Source organism: Poeciliopsis prolifica, unplaced genomic scaffold, assembly GCF_027474105.1.
Source record: "Poeciliopsis prolifica strain line A6 unplaced genomic scaffold, Auburn_PproV2 SCAFFOLD013, whole genome shotgun sequence".
Lineage (NCBI taxonomy): Eukaryota > Metazoa > Chordata > Actinopteri > Cyprinodontiformes > Poeciliidae > Poeciliopsis > Poeciliopsis prolifica.
Window position 1 is genome coordinate 11,613,926 of NW_026562388.1, and position 17,511 is coordinate 11,631,436.

Genomic DNA, 17,511 nt, shown 5'->3' on the forward strand with positions numbered 1-17,511 from the left:
GTGTGGCACACTTTCATGTTTTACATGATTTGCAAAACGTTTTACATTTTGTGATTTTTACAAATCATTTATTGATTTTCTTCATCTTCACAATTGTGCACTATTTTCTGTCGGTGTATCACAAAATCCAAATGAAACACACTTTGCAATGTGGCTAAACAAGAATAGGTCCAAAAGATATGAACATGTTTGTAACAGTCCGTGCAATCTCTGACATTTTACAGAAATCACTGTGGGGAGTTGGCTTGGTCTCTAAACGTTTGCCTAAGATTTGTGTTTTTAAAGCACATCACTTCACTTCACATAAATGTACAAAGATGTCCGAGACCGGAAGTGAGGTTAACAGTGACTGTGACAGGACATGCTGTATGATTGAACATCCTTCAATTGTCAGCCATAAGGATTTAGGCATGACTTCTGAGAATGCTGATGCAGCATACCTGCTAGATCTTGGCAGCGGCACTTCAAAGAGCCACGCTGGCCTTTGAAACCCATCATACCTCACCCCTGTGGTCGTTAAAAAGAGTCAGTGTGCTTAACAGTTTCAGTATGTTTGGCACAAGCCATAGGTCCAAGAGTAACAGGGGAGAAAATTCAGTTTTTTATGAAACAGTGTGTATGAAATCAAAAGCATTTCTAATGATATTAGATATTTCAGCACAATAAAAACACATCCACACAAACATAAATTGCTTGATAAAAGAACATCTAAAAGACTATGAGGAAATAACATTTGAGAACAAAAATGTGGTCCCTGACAGCGCTGCATCTTTCAAACTCTGATTTCTGTTTCTAGAGTATCCCATGAAGGTTAGATGAAGCCATTCGCGAATAATAAATTCTATAAAAAGTCCCCTCTTGGTTGGTGGAAATAAAAACATTTGTAAAGGGGAAACGGCCAGACATTCCAGGAATACCCTGACAGCTCGATACATTTAAGGACTGGACTGGAAAACCAGAGTCAGAGATCAGGCCAAGCTGTCTGAGGCACTGCCATTTACATTACCAGCAGCAAAAAAGTAAAAGTGGAGGCTGATCATGTGTAGTATAGGATGATATTCCTCATCTATTACCATATACCATGACAGTTTGATTCTTTTTTTTCCCTTCTCACTGTAGCGTGACAGGAGTGAGAAGAGAGGAATTTCACCAGACACAGAGGTAAGACATATTTTATGGGCACTCAGCACACAGTTGTTCTGAGGCGTTTCAACTATGAGTTTTTTGCTCTGGAACTTAAGACATCTTTATATCTACCAAGGCCATTTTATGAGTGGGTTTCCATTACAGAGGGCCTAAATCTGATCCTTCATGTCCATTACGTCCTCTGACGCTGAGCAGATTCTCTTCCTATGGTGATCTGAGGACATGCACCTCAACACTGGAGTCCAGAATGTGATTAGAAACAGTTAAGCTAGACTAAAACAACGTTTATATAAATTCACAGCAGTTACAGTTTAAAAGTCAAGGTTTGCCACTCAAACTTAAAAGAAATATATAGAATGGATTTCTTATGGGCCTTAAATGAACTGAGCCGATTCAGACTTGAAGTAGTAGAAGAAAGGAAAGGGGGTGATCTGACCAGTATTATAATTGTCTAGTTAAAAACATAATTTTGACAGTTTCAAAGCAGTTAACCTCTGAAAATAAACTAAAATCAGTTTTACTGAGAAGTTTGTAGTTGTTCACAAATATTTTATGATAAAAGCCTAAAATGTAACCACACACTAGCAGCAGCTCCTCTGTTCAGACTTAAAATTGGTAGGAGGAGGCCAGAGTACCCAGAGAGGACATTACACTTGCATAAGGAGAACTCCATACAAAAAGAACCCAGGCCTTTCTTGCTGCAAGGCAAAATGATAAAAAAAAAAACATGATACCAATCGGACCACTGTACGTCTTACTTTTAAAACTTTAACTTCATCTGTTAAGTCACTTAAAAAGTGTTGCTGTCTCAATAGGATTAAAGACTATGAGCTGGCAAATCAAAGAAACAAAATGCAGGGGAAATTTTACCAATTAGAAATGTTTACCATCCTTTCACTGGTAAGTTGCAACGTTAGCCCACAGCCATTGCAAAAAGTCTGACCTCCATACCGGTGCCAGTTTCAGGGTAAATTTCTACCTGTGTTTATTTTTGCCCTGGTTACTGCAGCAAAAAAGCACAGTGGAGGATAAGTTACCCTGGATGCCAAAAAGGTCCAGGCAGTGAAAGAAAACACAACTTCAATTACATAAAGAGAGAAAAATTTTCCAGCACCAAGTTTCACCAAACTGCCTGGAGGGGCAATTCCTTCCCAAAGACCAACCAATTTTAATCTAATATTCTGTTAAAGACCATTAAACAGGCCTTTGGATTCTATTGACCGTGACCAAGTAGCCAGCTATAATTTAAGTTTTGACACTAAAGTGAAACTAAAGCTTTAAAACACAAAAATCTCAGGACAGCAGTTTGGCCAAAGTGGAACATAACGTTTCATAGTTGAACAGGATCCTGACGCCTGAAGGTAAAAGGAGGCTTCCTCAAACACATTTTAACATTTAAAGCTTCCCTACTGAATCTCAACAGCAAGAATAGTTCAGGACTATACATAAACACTGTATTTAATGTCCATGAGGTGAAAGGCATGACGTTTAACTTTGTGGTGATTGCATCTGACCTCATAAGGGATAAGTATCTGTGTGATGTCTCAGAGGACAGCAAATAAAACGCAGCAAAATAAACACAAGGCTGAAACTGGACCAGAAGCAACATCAAGGTTTTCTTAAGGTTGGAGAGTGCATGTTTGCTAAATATAAAACTTTCATAACATGGTAGATAACTTTGAAGTGCTTTTTAATTAAATATAAGCTATTAAAGAAACCAAGCTTACAGTAGAAATAAACATTCCCATCAGTGCGAAGACACTAGACACCATGAAGGTGAAAGCAAGACTTCTTTACGCCCATTGTAACATTAATCATGGAGTCAATGGGGGGTTTTTTTTAGCAACTTGTGCGATACCAGTAACACTCACCGAAAACTTCATTTAATACACATGGAATCTGTTACTGTCTAATTTTGAATCAGTTTCTGGTTCTTGCTAAGCAATAAGCTATTTTACTTCTGTAGTCCATCTCCTTAAAGTTTCAACGTATTGTGCTTTCAAAGATGGCATTTCAAACACTTCATTTTTAAAAAGAAGCAGTTTGAGCTATTCTGCACAAACCCTTACCAGCAGCAAAAAAGTAAAAGTGGAGGCTGATCATGTGTAGTATAGTTAACAACACCGAAGATCTCTCTATGTTTTCTTATTTTTAGACTAAAAACATGAAGGATGTTTGTACATCAAATATTTCTGAAATCCTCAGACCAGCATCATCATGACTTCTAGATCTATCGAGTTGCTTCTTTGTGATTGATTTCAGTCTTGTGTTGGGCTTCTTCTGGGTCAATTAAAATTGTACAGTTACAAACTGAAGACCTATGATATAAAGTATAAACAACATCAGTCCAGGGACAGATCCTTGAGGAACAACTGGATACAGCTTAAGCAATCACTAACTAAAGTGAAATATAAACTGTTATGCTTCAAACACATTGGAAACAATTTCATAATAATTTTTTTTACAATAGCCAATGTTGAAAGTGATTATGAAGAGTATAAAAATACTATAAAAAACAAAATACATTAAATCACTATTACTATTATTAGTCCTAACATGTCTGATTTCCCTCTGATAACTTTCTCCATACTCTGCAAAACTTACCTTGTACCGGCTAGATAGTCTTTTCCGGCCTGAAAAGTTCTCACAGGCCTGTGGGTTGCAGAAGCTTTAGGGCTCAGTGTGTAACTCTCTCGACCCAGCATCTTGTTGGCCAGGTTCAGGTTGGTCAGCTGAACACAGAAATAATTCATCTTAATTTTATTGCACTTAGAGATGTTTTGTCTGATCAGCTTTTTTCAGTGCAAGCCATTGGTAACAGTAAATCCTGTGTTTTAAGCTGTTGAGTTCCTCCCTCAGCTGACTGCCTTTATCTCTGGTATCTATGTGAAATGTATACACAGTACATGGCACAGCTAGTCTCTGTTTAACACTATATTCAGCCTCCACCTCTACCTCCTCCATCCTTAACAGGAACAGTCGAAATGTGCTTATAACCCAATCAACCTCATCTCAAAGTTACTCTGTAGACTCAGTGAAATATTACGGGAGTATTAATCATACATCATACCATTGTGGTATTTTATTTACTTTATTTTCTCCTGTGTGCTAAATGTCCAATGGGAAAACTGTTGAGCTGCCAGGCCTTGTACGACACAAAAGAAAAATGTGTCAGCATATTGTTACGCACCCACAGCGCTAGTTTACTTCTAAAGTTAGACAAGTCATATTCCTTCAAAGAACAAAATCTAAATGGAGGAAATATAATACATTTGGTTATGGATACTGTTTATATTCATAAAGAGACAAAACATAGGGATTCACAGAAACAATAAATGTTCTCTCAGGAGCTATCCATCTCTATCCTGCACCGTCCTCTTCTGTCATGTTTACGGGACTTTCTATTTATTTAAAACAAGGCAATCTTACAACAGTGGACATAAACAGACACACATGGTGAAAGGATCCACAATCATATTGTCGCATCACTGCACAGCACCATGATGGAGATGGTGGCCATGCCTGGTTTTACTCAGTGTCAGTCTCTTTCTGTTTATATGGCCCTGCTTCTGAGTGAGTAATTACTTAAACCCTGAGGTCAACTGTGCAACGGAGTGTCGTTCATGTTTACAAAGTTCTCCATTTTCCCCCAGAAAGTGATTTAATGACTTAAATTGGAGCCTTAGAAAAATCTAAATGTTCTCTGAGCCCTATAAGTGCCAAATACTGGACTATTTGACTAAAGCTTCTGCCATAGCCTGGATTAACTGCTCTTGGGAAACACAGCAAACAAGTTTCAGATAGAATGAAAAATGTACAGTCAGAAAGGAAGTCATAAAACCTGCACTCTGTGTGGTCTAGTGCCATCACAAAAAAACTCTTCACTGAAAAAAATATGAAGTGAGGCAAAAGAGGGAGGAAAGGTTTAGGGTCTCCCAAAGCCGAGGGCCAAACCATTGGAGAATATGGGAGAAGGTGGTGATGGAGCCAGCCAAGCTGCCACTCCCCTTCTCGGTGCCAATTTGCCACATTCCTCCATTTATAAGCATCAATTACCACAAAAAAGTGGCTGCCTGTTAAGTATCAACAGAAATCACTCCCCCATGGTGCATCTGATAATGAGACCTCACACAGAGCCATGGCTTGATGCGGCTCACCGCTGTTTGGGCCAGCCAGCGTTAAACTTCAGTTCCAGACCCACCCCCACAGCCGCCCCAGCCCACAGACTGGAGGCGAGTTGAGGGCTGAAGGAGGAAGGTGTGCTGAAAGAGGCAGCAGACCTCCGCGGCTCCAACAGGTCTGCCGAAAGCATGAGCAGCTACACGCCGCCCATCAGCATGGGGTCTGAGCCAGATTTACGCATCAACAAAGGAAAATATCAAAGACCTCACAGTGAGACTGACAATTCTTCTCTATATAAAACATTACAGAGATTTTTTTCCTGAAAAAAAAATATTACAGAGGTCACTAACAGCTGCTTAATATCTGCATAGCTTCTTGTAACAGCTTGGATCCATTTTCATACCTTAATCTTTTTAAACTTAGTTTCTGAGTTGCATAACATTCCTGTTTCACCAGACACTACATACACTACAATTGCATAGAAAATCTAAAACATTTTGCTCCAAATAAGAACCTTTTTTCTATTTAGTTATTAATCAGCTGATCCAAAAAATATGAACAGATCAACCCTACACTGTGTTGATGGTAAGCCAAGAAGAAAAGGTTGACCTTTTCACATGTTGATATTAGAATGTTTTTTTAGCTGCAGATTAATCCTTTTGTACAAATGATCACACGAACAAGTACTCAAAAATTGGGGGATGTTTACGACATTGGATAAACCTCGGAGAGGAATTATAATGTACTAACACAAAAAGAAACCCACATGGTGTGTCAGCAGGTTGATGTGACTGGAGCTGGCATAGTGGCGAGCAACCTGCTTGTCAGCCAGTTTCTGCAGGGCCGAGATGAATGCTTGCTGATTTGACTGGGCTTGGGCAGACAAAGATTGTAAGTCCCTCAAAGTCCCCTCTGAGTTACTCTTGTGCTTGGAACGGCTCCTGTACATCCCTAAAATGAACAGAAACAAGGGTGAGGATATCACATTAATTTAGTTGTGAAAGCCACATGCAACAGAACTTCGATTACCTTGATATGCTGAGGTAGGTCGAGAGAACGTCTGGCTGTAGATGTGCGTGGCACTTGGTATTGCAAATGTAGTTTTGGAGTTGGTTGTGGGTGTAGTAACAGACGGAATCCTTCTCAAAGCCTGGTTTGGTGGCACAGCAGAAGCTCCATTAGAGCTGGTAGATGTGGGTGTCCGATTCACTTTTGGCTGCGTGATGACGGGGGCAGAGGTGTATGCGGGAGGATCGGAAAGAGTTTCCAAATGGCAAAAGTTAGACTTGGCCAAGGACTGTGCGTAAGACGGTGGCTGCGGAGGTGGCGGCGGTGGGGGGCAGTGAAGAGGAATGGATTTTGTAGTAGGAGAGCAGTGCTGCAGATGAATGTTTGCGCAGTCTGAACTTGGAGAATAACCGGAGCAGTGCTGAGATGACTGGACATCTGGTTGAGTTTTACTGGCTGTAACGGCAGCCTGTTGGTCTGAACGCTGCACAGGCAATTGAGTCTCAGAGGATTTGATGTTTGGGTCACTGCAGACTTTCCCTGCAGAGGACTCTGAAGCTCTGGAGTCCTCTTTGGTCACAGGCAAAGCTATTTAAAGGGGAAAGAAAGCCCAAGATGTGTTATCATTAGTTATCTGACAAACACTATGACTCCACACTGAGTCTTAATCATTAGATGGCTGACCTGTCCATCTTTTGCTGTTTATTTTTACGTGGTTTAAAAAGAAAAAGCAGCTGTTCTTTAATAGGACAAGATGATGTAAAACCAGGAATATGAATGAAAAAAAACCATATGGAACTTACTTTTAGAATTTGCCCTGCTGCCTGAATCCTGAGCCTTGACACTTCTAACTCTATTTCCTAAGAAGACGTTGGCTGATTTATTTCTATGTGTATAATATGTCAGTACTTCCTCCAGATCGTTCTCACTGTTGAAAAAAAGACATTAAAATAAATGAGTCCACTTAGTTCATATTACCATGTACTCTGCCAAGCCAAAGTATTCATACCCCTTGTAACGTTTTCATGTTCGAAAAACACTAACTCCATTGTATTTTATGAGGATTTTGTGACGAAGTAGCATACAACTCTGAAGTGGAAACACACATTCATTCCAACAAGTTTTACAATTGTGTGTTTGTATACATAAGATTTGATTTAAAGCATTCCAACTGAAAACAATTTACAATTGTTTTCCTTCTCAAAGATGAACCTTCACACCAGTCTGTTTTGGAACTCCTAACGAGTTTACTTTCAAGACTTTCCTCTGTTCACCTCCAACCAAATTCTCATAAACTTTGACCATCTTCACTGTTTCTGCTGAAGTGAAGCATCCCAACAGAATGATGCTGCCATTACCATTTTTCACATATGGTAACAACAGATTCAGGGAGATCTGCTACTTTTCTACCACACGGTGTGTTCTGTATGAAGGCCAAAGTTCAATTTTGGTTTTTCCACATGTTTGCAAAGTTCCCTCCATGGTTTATGGCAGGCTGGTGTTCTTATAGGTTTCTTTCAACAATATATTTCTCTTGCCACTCTTCATATAATTTGTGGAGTGCATGACTAATGGTTATCCAGTCAACAGATTCTTCCAGATGAGCTGCTTTTCTCCTAAAGTTACCAAGGGTTTCTGTTCTGCTTCATAAACTAACACGCCTTGCAATCACCTTGGATGATTGAATGAGCAGAGCTCCAAAGCTTGGGGAACAGTTGTTTAAGCACCAACCCTGCTTTAAACTTTGGTCCTGGCCTTTCAGTTGTGTATTTATGTTTTTTTGTTCACTAATGTTCTCTAAAATACCTTGAGTTACTTCTCACAGAAATTAGTTGTGCAAGATTCTAGCTTGGGGTATATAAAAAAGCACATATTTTTCAAATTTGTAGAAAATGTTAAAAACGATGTGCGGTTTTTTCACTTCACAATTGAACATCATGTTGTGTTGGTCTGTCACATAAAATAATTATAGAATTCATTAAAGTTTGCGACTGTAAGGCGAGAAAGGTTCACGGAGAATGACGACTTTTGCAAAATCCAATAGAAGTACACCGGTGTACAGCCAAGCAATGAATGAAGGAAGTCTTTAGTGGGTTTTAAAACCCACTGAAAGACTCACAAACCTTGCTCCCGTAATGAACTCTTGAAATACACTATCGTTAACACTATGCTCCTCTTCGCCACTTTCCTGCTTTGTCATCAACTCAGTTTCCTGAAAACGAGAAAGGAAAGCAGAAGGCAACTGGTCTCAGTTATCCGAGTATGATTCTCTTAAGTTTCAGTCGCTCATCAGGACAAAATGCTGTGATTAAACTATACGATGAAGTACCTTATTGTAACACTGGATGAACTCTCCTAACTGGTAGGACAGGATGCGTCTGCGATCTTGGAGTGGTAACTGGTGATTGGGCAAAACAATGTTTATGTCTTGTTGAAGGTTAGTGGCAGCTCTTCTCAAGAATCGTATCACAAGCTCCTGTCCAGACAAATAAAATGCATGTAAATTATCTTAACACTGCTATGCTATGCAGAAATACTGATTCATCATAGCCTGCTTTTAAATATCCCATTTGCTTCAGTTCTTCAAAAAAAAAAAAGTCCACCCCAATTTAACTGATTTGGTTTGAGGTCACTGATGATGATGTATACTGAAGACTTTCCAGTCAGACTGCCTCTTACACTCCACGTTTTCCTTCACTGTGGCCACAAATGTCTAATACACATTTCAGCTACGTAGCACAAATGACTAAATAATTACAATGGAAATTCATAGTTAGGAAACAATGCTTTGGAGTGTTCCACAAATTCTACTTGAACTAAAAAAATAACATGGGGAAAGAGGTAAAAACGCATGAGTAAAACAGAATAGAACTAATTTATTTGACATGCACTTTTTTCATGAAAAGAATTGCTGCAAATGATCTAAAGTTACCCAATCTAAAGTCTAAAGTCACCCAGAAATAAAATATCAGATAGATAACAACAGTAGAGTAGTGACATGTACAATGATTAGAGACTGACTAAAACTCTACTAAACGATAACAAAAATACAGGTAAATAACTTTTAAAAACAAATATATAATACTTAAAATTCTGAAATCCTGGGAGAACAGGATAGAGGTACAGACAAAAACAACAGAACAACACAACAGTGTTAATAACGCTAAGGTTAGCATATCTGATGAGCAATGAGACCTTACCATTTGAGACCTTACCATTTGGTCGTTGTCATCGTCTGGCCATGTTGGGATAGAGTTGGTTTTGCTCTCAACTAAAAGCCTGCACTGGACTCGCTGAAGGTAAGAGGAAAAAGCCATCCGAGCCTGCACTTTGCTAAAGATAAAGCAGAGAGATGAAAACCATTTAAAATGGTGAAGTACACTATTAAGAGAAAGTAGTTAATTTTTATCTTTGCAAAGATATGGTATACCACAGGAGCTCCTCTTAATCTCAGTAAACAAAAGGTGCAAATGCCAAAACAAAAGGTGCAAATGCCAAATACTGAGATCAAATTCAGATTACTTTTTTAACTATGGTTGATTATAGCTTCAGGACAGCAACCAGGAAGTACAAAGTATCTCTAGAGGAGCCACAGATGTCCACAGCTCAGGTGGGATAATATCTTAATAGAACACCTATGAGTAGTCGACCCCACAAAACAGGCCTTTATGAAAGAGTAGCAAGAAAAAGCCATTGTGCAAGAGAAGAGAGCACATCACCCCGAAAACCTGTTCAAGATGGATCTAGCAGACTTGAAAGATAACATGTTTAGTTCTAATGACTTGAGACCAACTTTCTACAGAGTTCTGCTAATGATGTAATTATTTGATTCAGGTGTGTTGAAGAAGAGACAAACCATCCCTTGGAAACTGGAGATCGATGCCTGTAATTTAAATCAAAATATATTCAAGAGTCCAATCCATGTCTAGACTTTGTGTCCACACATATTAGTCAATTAGTTTCACTCAATTCGACTCAGAACACATGCGTAAATTTCTTTTCAAAAAGTTTAACTGTAAATAGTGGTTAAAAGAATGTAAAGATGTAATGATTATATTATTTCAGGTATTTTGTAGTTTTTATTCAATAAAGGTACTGGAGTCAATGATCTGACAACAAGCGAATTCATTCAAATTTTCAACTTCATCATCTAAGGAACTAAATAACTATTAAAATGTAACATAAATATAGTATTACTCTCAACTAAAAGTTACTAAAATGCAACTTTTGGTACAGACAGGTCAGCTTATCAAGAGAACTGTCAGAAAACAATATCTTTTTAAAATGAAATCCAGTGAAACACAAACAGATCCCAGCTTCAGACACTCTCTAAGAAATCCCATAGATTTTTCAACAAACTCAGACTTGTTATAGTAATACTTTGCCGGGTTATAATATCAAGGAAACATTTAAAATCATCAGGAGACCGTAGTCTTGGAAACAAATATACAGGAAACTACAGTTCATAGTGTTTGCATATGACCTCCTGTGGAACTCATTAAAAGTCAAAAGGCTGGAAAACTTTTATACTGGAACTTGTAAAAACCTAAAAGATTAGATAAACACATTCTGCATACAGCACAGCATAACTGAAAAACCACATCATATAATTTAACTGCAAAGTTATTAAAAAATTAAGAAGGTAGATTTCTTCTGTAAATAAACATTGATCCATACTCCCATTTCTGTACACAGTCTCTCCAGGATGGAAAGGGGACTGGTGGCTGTCTCTAGCAGCCAAAGGGCAGAGAACAGCTTGAACAGTTCAGCGTTCCAGCACAGGGCAACACAGAGGCAAAAAAGCACAAACAAACATGCACAGACACTCTCACCCAAACCTAGAAACAGTTTCTAGAAAACGATTATGCTTACGTATCTTGGACAAGCTGGGTACCTAGAGGGAACACAGGCATGCAGGAAGATCATCCAACTGAGAAAAGTGGAGCAGTTCTAAATTCATAAGTATTATTTGAATTTAGAACTGCTCCACCATGCAGCCTACAAACATAAATGTAGGAGTTGTTGCACGGTAGTGGCAGCACCATGCTGTGGAGACACAAAATTCTAACAAAGAATATGTGGCAAGACTTGAAAATTTATATTCCAAGACTTCATATACTCTAGCTGAGTTAGAGCTACTTTGCAAAAAAAAAAAGGGAAATAATTACAGCTTCAAGAAGCACAACGCTGGTAGAGACCATATGCGTAACTTCCTGAAGGACTGGTATGGACATTTCCCCACCAACTTTGGCCTGAAGGGGACAGTCCCCACCAATATTTTCAACACCTATTTTCCTTTATGTGCCTGCTTCTATTTACGGACAGTAACTCCACAGAAGCTGCGTGCTGTGTTCAAAGCATTATCAGCCAGTTAATTATTTTTAGCATTCCTTTGTAGAAAACGTAAACGCAAGTCTCCTCAGGTATTCCATAGATTGGACATCACATGACTTACTATGCACTGCAGTGCTCCACATGCGCTGTTGCTTTGTATTGAGTGGAAAAATGCAATGTTTTGCTACGCCAGCAAGATATACAGGGCCAAGGGAATCACATTTCATAGGTCTGGAAAAAAGAGTAATTTAAAAATATTTATAGAGAAAGTGGGGAGTAGTTTAACTTCAACAACCTTAATATCTACCTTTGCTCCGCAGTTCGCTTTGTTTCGGTTTAGTTAGCACAAAAATAAGGCACCCAACACATCTACTTTCTGACAGATTATCAGTAGAGCAAGTGTTTAAATTGACTAAGCAACCGCCAAGAATGTTCTGACAATTACTTAGTAGTTACTGTATATCCTAATTTACTGAATAATGGATATAAGACTATATGGGATTCACATTTAAGTTTTGGCCTTATTCACATTAAAAAGGCCTTAAGATCTCATAACTGTGGTGCATCAGACCCACCCATACTCTCCTTCTCCACAACACTTCCCCACTAACTTTCAACACAAAGTTATACCCTTGGTGGAGACATACCTTCAAAAAAAATTTTTTTAAACCTGCATACATACATTGCATCACATTGTTATTGGTACATTACAAAAAATACCAATAACAAAATGTTAAAAACCTATTCAGGGCATATAAATACGGTATTTGAAATATAAGGCTCACCTTCTTCCTTGTACTTCCTAAGTCAGAGCAAGTTTATAAACATTCTTTTGAAATGTGAAATATAAGAGCAGTATCCAACACTAACATAAGCCCAGAATATAGACTGACCTGAGGTCCCGCCCCTGCTGAAGGACGTTCAGGAGGTTGACTGTGGGCCTGGCATTCTGCATGGCTGCATCTAAGCTGGACTCAGGTTTGTTGTGGCTTTGCTCCAATGGTGTGGTCGCTTGTTTACTTTGCTCCATGTCCAAAACCTTGAGCGGGAGTGGCTCAAGAGGCTGTTTCGCCTCCTCGATTTCCTCCTGAGAACACTCCTCGGTCTCCTGGCTTCTGTTTTCAGCCAGGAAGGCCTTGGATTCCTTCCCTGAGGTGTGCGGCAGTGCAAGAAAAGACAAATGTCGGTTACATCACAGGCATTTGGGATAAAACATGCATATACTTAGAAAAGGCTTTTTATTGTTGCTGCAAAGAAATGAACTCATTCCGAGTCATTTTTGGCCAACCTCACCATGACACAGGGGAGTTATTTATTAAAACCAAAAGTGCTGTACATGTTATGTTGTTCTACTTAACTCCACGCACAGTAACATGCAGAATACATCAGACCTACTCAGTTTTTTTCTCCTGACTGCAGAATGATGACTCAGGTGGCGTTCTTTACTTTTTTGTGCTTCGAGAGACAGCAGCTTCCTCTCATACTGAACAACGTGACGGCCATGGGCTGCGTCCGACAACAGGTGAGTGTGCCTGTGCATGGGTCTGACAACAGAACAGTATGTTAACAGTGGGGCACTGTTTCTTGGATTCGTATCATTCAACAATTAAAAAGGAGGAAGATACTTCTTTTAAATTCCAAGCCGCTTGTCAAAAACACTAAAATATTGTGTAGCTTCTCATGTAGCACAATGATCCAAAACAAAGACGATAAATGCCAAACAGCAACATCGAACGGGTTGAAGCAGTAACCAATCAGTCTGATTACCTAACAAATATGGAAAATAGGAGGCTTAAAACAAAACTAAATGGAGGCTGCTTTACTAAAATAAAAACGGGTTCCTAACTAAGCATTAATCATCTATCACTCTTTTCTTTCCTGTCACCAAAACAACACCACAATGCTGAGCAGACATGAGGAACCTGTTGGAAAAGCTGATTCATCTCTTTAATGAATCCTCTAACTTGCGCAATCAAAGTATAAAATACAAACACAAGAGAATCCAAGCTTTTCCATAAGCTGAAGGAAAGATGTATTCCTGCCTTCCAACCGCAATGGGAATGCTTACCTTCCATGGAAAAGTCGCTTTGCCAGCAAGGAGTTCAGTGATGGCTTGGCCTCGAGATATGCTCTGACAGAAAGAGGCGGAAAAACAAATACAATTCAAAATAGCTTTTATCTTTTTCAAGGCTTAAGTTCAATCTGCTTTTAGAAATGTCATAAATTTCAGTTTTTAGGACATCTATGGATGAAATCCAGCAAAATAACCCGAAATAGACTTTCCTTTATATCATTTTTGTCAAGCTTGGGATTAATTCCTGCTCAGTCCTTATTGTTCTTTCAGTAACTGGCCATTTTTGAGTCTTGCTTACTCAAGCTAACAATTAATTGATTGCTAAAATAGCTGACAATTATTTCAATTATCAATTCATCACAATTAATCAAGTTCATTGTTTCAGCCCTAATTCTGACATTAAATAATTGTGATCCTGAAAGATAACGCAAAATTTTTTACATATAAGGACCCTGCTTCTTTATCTTTAATGTTTTTGGTTACAGTTCGGTGGATCCAAATACAAATGGATAGGTGAATTTTTTTTAACTCTATTTGGTTTTCCACACATTCGTCAAGCTCCGAACTTTTCCAGGCTGTGTAGGATCCCTGGTTTGACTTTATTTGTACATATCATCCTAAATTATCTTGAATTTTCATGTTATCAGGGGACTGTAACAAATAGCTTGAGGCCTTTTAAGGAATCTGCCTGTTTTTTCTTAGCTCTGATTACCCATAAAGCTCCCATGTATCCTTGGTGGGGAAGATTCTTATAAAACCCCCTCTCCTCTCATACTCCTCTTTTATCCTCCTTAGCACTTTGATCTACATTCAAGAGGAAAAAAAAACATGATGTATTAAAAAAGATGCCATATTTTATTAAGCATTATTTTGCTTTCCTGACAACATGTAACACCCTGCCTTACCTCCTCAGTAGTCAGATTCAGAGTGCTCTCTTCTAGGCTGATTTTAGCTTTTTGCTTGTCGCTTAATCCATTTGTTTCCGAACTAACAGCTGATACAGTCCTGTGCTGTAAACAGATAAGAACAGGAACATTATTAATGTCCAATGTTAAAAATGATCTATAGTTAGCCCTAAAGGATGTTGAAGTTCAATCTTGTAGAAGAAGTATAATTAACTACTATGACTAAAACATAATTCCTTTGCATCTGCATATTTAACTTCCATTTATGAATGAAAAATGTGCAAACTATGCCACAGGCAACAAGAATTTCTTTTTTCCTCTTCTCCCTGTTACAGAAATAGCACATTTTTGCAATGCATTGGCATTCCGGTTGGCCCCTCTGACTGACAACTTTGGCATGCAGTTTGGGACAGCGGCCAGTGCGCTGGGCACAACCCCACAGGATCACATACGTAATTTGTCATCTAAATAGCAGAGGGATTATGTTTAATTTGCCTGATGCGGCTGGAGGGTTGTAAAGGCAGCCAAACAGTGACATGGCCTAATCCCACTGCAAAAGTTTCAAGTGTTAAAGAGTGAAATGGAAGAACAGGTTCCCTGTAGGCCCAATGTTCTCACAAAGCCTCTGTGACAGCTGTGGTGTGGTTTTGCGCCATGTATGTAGTGCATGCCTCACAAAGTTATTTACTCTACTTGAATGTTTTCAAATTTTGTCACATGCTAATTACACAATTCATTATATTTTACTTGGATTTTATGTGACAGACCAACACAATGTTGTGCATAATTGTGACATAGATGAAAAAGAAAAAAAACAAAACTTTTCAGTATATTCTTCATATGCAAAATCTCAGAAGTTTGTACCAAACAACTACTTTACAGAAACCACTGACATTACAGCTGCATGTGACTCGGGATAACTTGTGACCAGACTGATTTTAAGATGTTTTTGCCCATTCTGTCAGTCAGATTGGATGGAGAGCATCTGTAAACATTACATTTTAAACCAAGCTATTGATTTTAAATTGAGTTTACGCCTAGACTTTGCCTGGGCCACAGTAACACAAAAAAATGCCTTTTTTCCATTGCCCCTCTTCACCACAATTTACAGTCTATTGCCATCAGCCTAAAACAGTCAGATGTACCCCAAATCCAACACACCTTGATCACCTGATTCATTACCCGGCCTCTGCAAAACTGTTACACTCAAGAGGAAATCCAGCCATTTGATCCATGTGTGTCGCAACACAGATGCATCCAAAATTACCATTCCTGTTCTAATAGGTTTTCATATAGGGTTACCTTATATGTTACTCCATCCATCTTTGCTGTTCCTGCTGAAAGAAAGCATCTCCACAGCATGATGCTGTCACTGCAACTGCAGGAAAGTGCAAGACTCTTCCAAGTCAGTACTTTCCAGAGTGCATGATTAATAGTTGTCAGATTATTTGCAGTTACTTATTTTGGCTATTTTACTCAATAATGCTCTCCTTGCAGTTGTGCCATAATGTTTTAATACTAGATGGGTTTAACAGTGTTTCATGAGGCGTTCAAAACTTGTGATATTGTTATAGAATTTAACTTTGCTATAAACTTCTCCACAACTTGCCCTTCTTGGTGCTCTTGAGAGTTTCACAGAATAACTGTATTTATATTAATATTAAATTACACACAAATAAACTCGGGTTGTAAAAAAAATCTATCCACTTCACAATTACATGTGACTTTGTGTTTATCTATCAAAAAAAATTTCAATAAAACGTAAAGTTTGACGCTACGGCATGATAAAACATGGAATGGGTCAAGGAGTTCACATTATTTGCAAGGCACTGAACATCTGAGATTCTGCATAGTTAAGTCCTTTTGAGGCCAGTGGTGCAATGCAGCATCTGAGCCTTTTACTTGTAAAGGGCCACTTTGCTAATGTAATGAAAAGTCCTATTGAAAATGCAACATTACGAATCAATAGAAGCCATCTGTCTGTCACAATGAAAAATTGTAAAGGCACATAATTAAATCAAGATAAAAGCAGCAAGTAGTTTTTTAGCAGTGAAGTAACAAGCATCAGGGAATTACAAGGGGGAAAAAAACTAAAGATTAATATGTTTGAGTCCGAATAAAACCAGCTTGCTCTGCAAAGTGGTTGCTGGAGCAAAAAAAAACACTTCTGCATGAGGACATTTGTGTTACCCATAAGTCTTTACAAAAGGCACATAACACGCAAACCGCATCGACACGCCACTGTAAAACATTGTCACTATGTGTAAGCTCCTTAACACGACATGAGGTGGAGCAGAAATCTGTCTGCTTTAGTAATCTTCCCTCAGCAGTGTTGCACCACAACTTGATGCAGTAGTCAAGCAGTGGAGCCAAGCGAATTACTTGTGGCATCATTAGGCAAAATGACCCGAAGAGAACATCAGTCATTTGATTAGAAATGATAAAAAGCTAAGGCACAGAGTTCTCAGCTTTTTCAAGCTGATGTCACTCAAACACTTTAATTACATTAGCAGTTGTTTTGCATTACAGTACATTTTCCAGGAGGGTGAGGGAAGAGGAATGTACTGTTTTATCCCCCTGTTACTGCATGAGAATAAAATGCAGTCTGACCCAAAGAATTGTTAGAGTGCAAAGCTTTGCTATCCTCTACCTGCAGTCTTGGTCCCACTTTCTTGTCGACTGTGAATCGATCTGAACGAGGCTGTTTCGACAGGGGGTCTTGACCCACGAGGCCTGCAAAGAGAGAGAAACTCGAGAGTTAGTACCATAATCTTCAAAAAATCAAAAAAGATTGAAAACAAAACAGGGTGGATGGAGTTTTAAGATCACAATATCCAAGTAAGAAAAACACCTAAAAAAGTTGTGCATACTATCACCTGGCAACTTTTCACCCCTAGGTTTTATTTAGAGAAGTATAAAGTC

At 38.7% G+C, this 17,511-nt stretch overlaps 1 protein-coding gene across 12 annotated transcripts in view; it reads right to left on the reverse strand.

The window, feature by feature from the left end:
* ttll5 (tubulin tyrosine ligase-like family, member 5) overlaps nucleotides 1–17,511 on the reverse strand; it is a 61,127-nt gene that overhangs the window by 19,800 nt on the left and 23,816 nt on the right. For 11 of the 12 annotated variants that reach the window (XM_055038204.1, XM_055038203.1, XM_055038205.1 and 8 more), the window contains 13 exons: nucleotides 17,240–17,322; nucleotides 14,590–14,694; nucleotides 14,397–14,488; nucleotides 13,679–13,741; nucleotides 13,006–13,154; nucleotides 12,504–12,759; nucleotides 9,477–9,609; nucleotides 8,606–8,752; nucleotides 8,400–8,488; nucleotides 7,080–7,204; nucleotides 6,298–6,864; nucleotides 6,035–6,219; nucleotides 3,751–3,878 (listed from right to left, as the gene is read on the reverse strand). In XM_055038204.1, the coding sequence (XP_054894179.1) occupies nucleotides 3,751–3,878; nucleotides 6,035–6,219; nucleotides 6,298–6,864; nucleotides 7,080–7,204; nucleotides 8,400–8,488; nucleotides 8,606–8,752; nucleotides 9,477–9,609; nucleotides 12,504–12,759; nucleotides 13,006–13,154; nucleotides 13,679–13,741; nucleotides 14,397–14,488; nucleotides 14,590–14,694; nucleotides 17,240–17,322 (2,122 nt within the window). The remainder of the gene's footprint in view (nucleotides 1–3,750; nucleotides 3,879–6,034; nucleotides 6,220–6,297; nucleotides 6,865–7,079; nucleotides 7,205–8,399; nucleotides 8,489–8,605; nucleotides 8,753–9,476; nucleotides 9,610–12,503; nucleotides 12,760–13,005; nucleotides 13,155–13,678; nucleotides 13,742–14,396; nucleotides 14,489–14,589; nucleotides 14,695–17,239; nucleotides 17,323–17,511) is intronic. The other variant, XM_055038211.1, reaches the window with a different exon arrangement.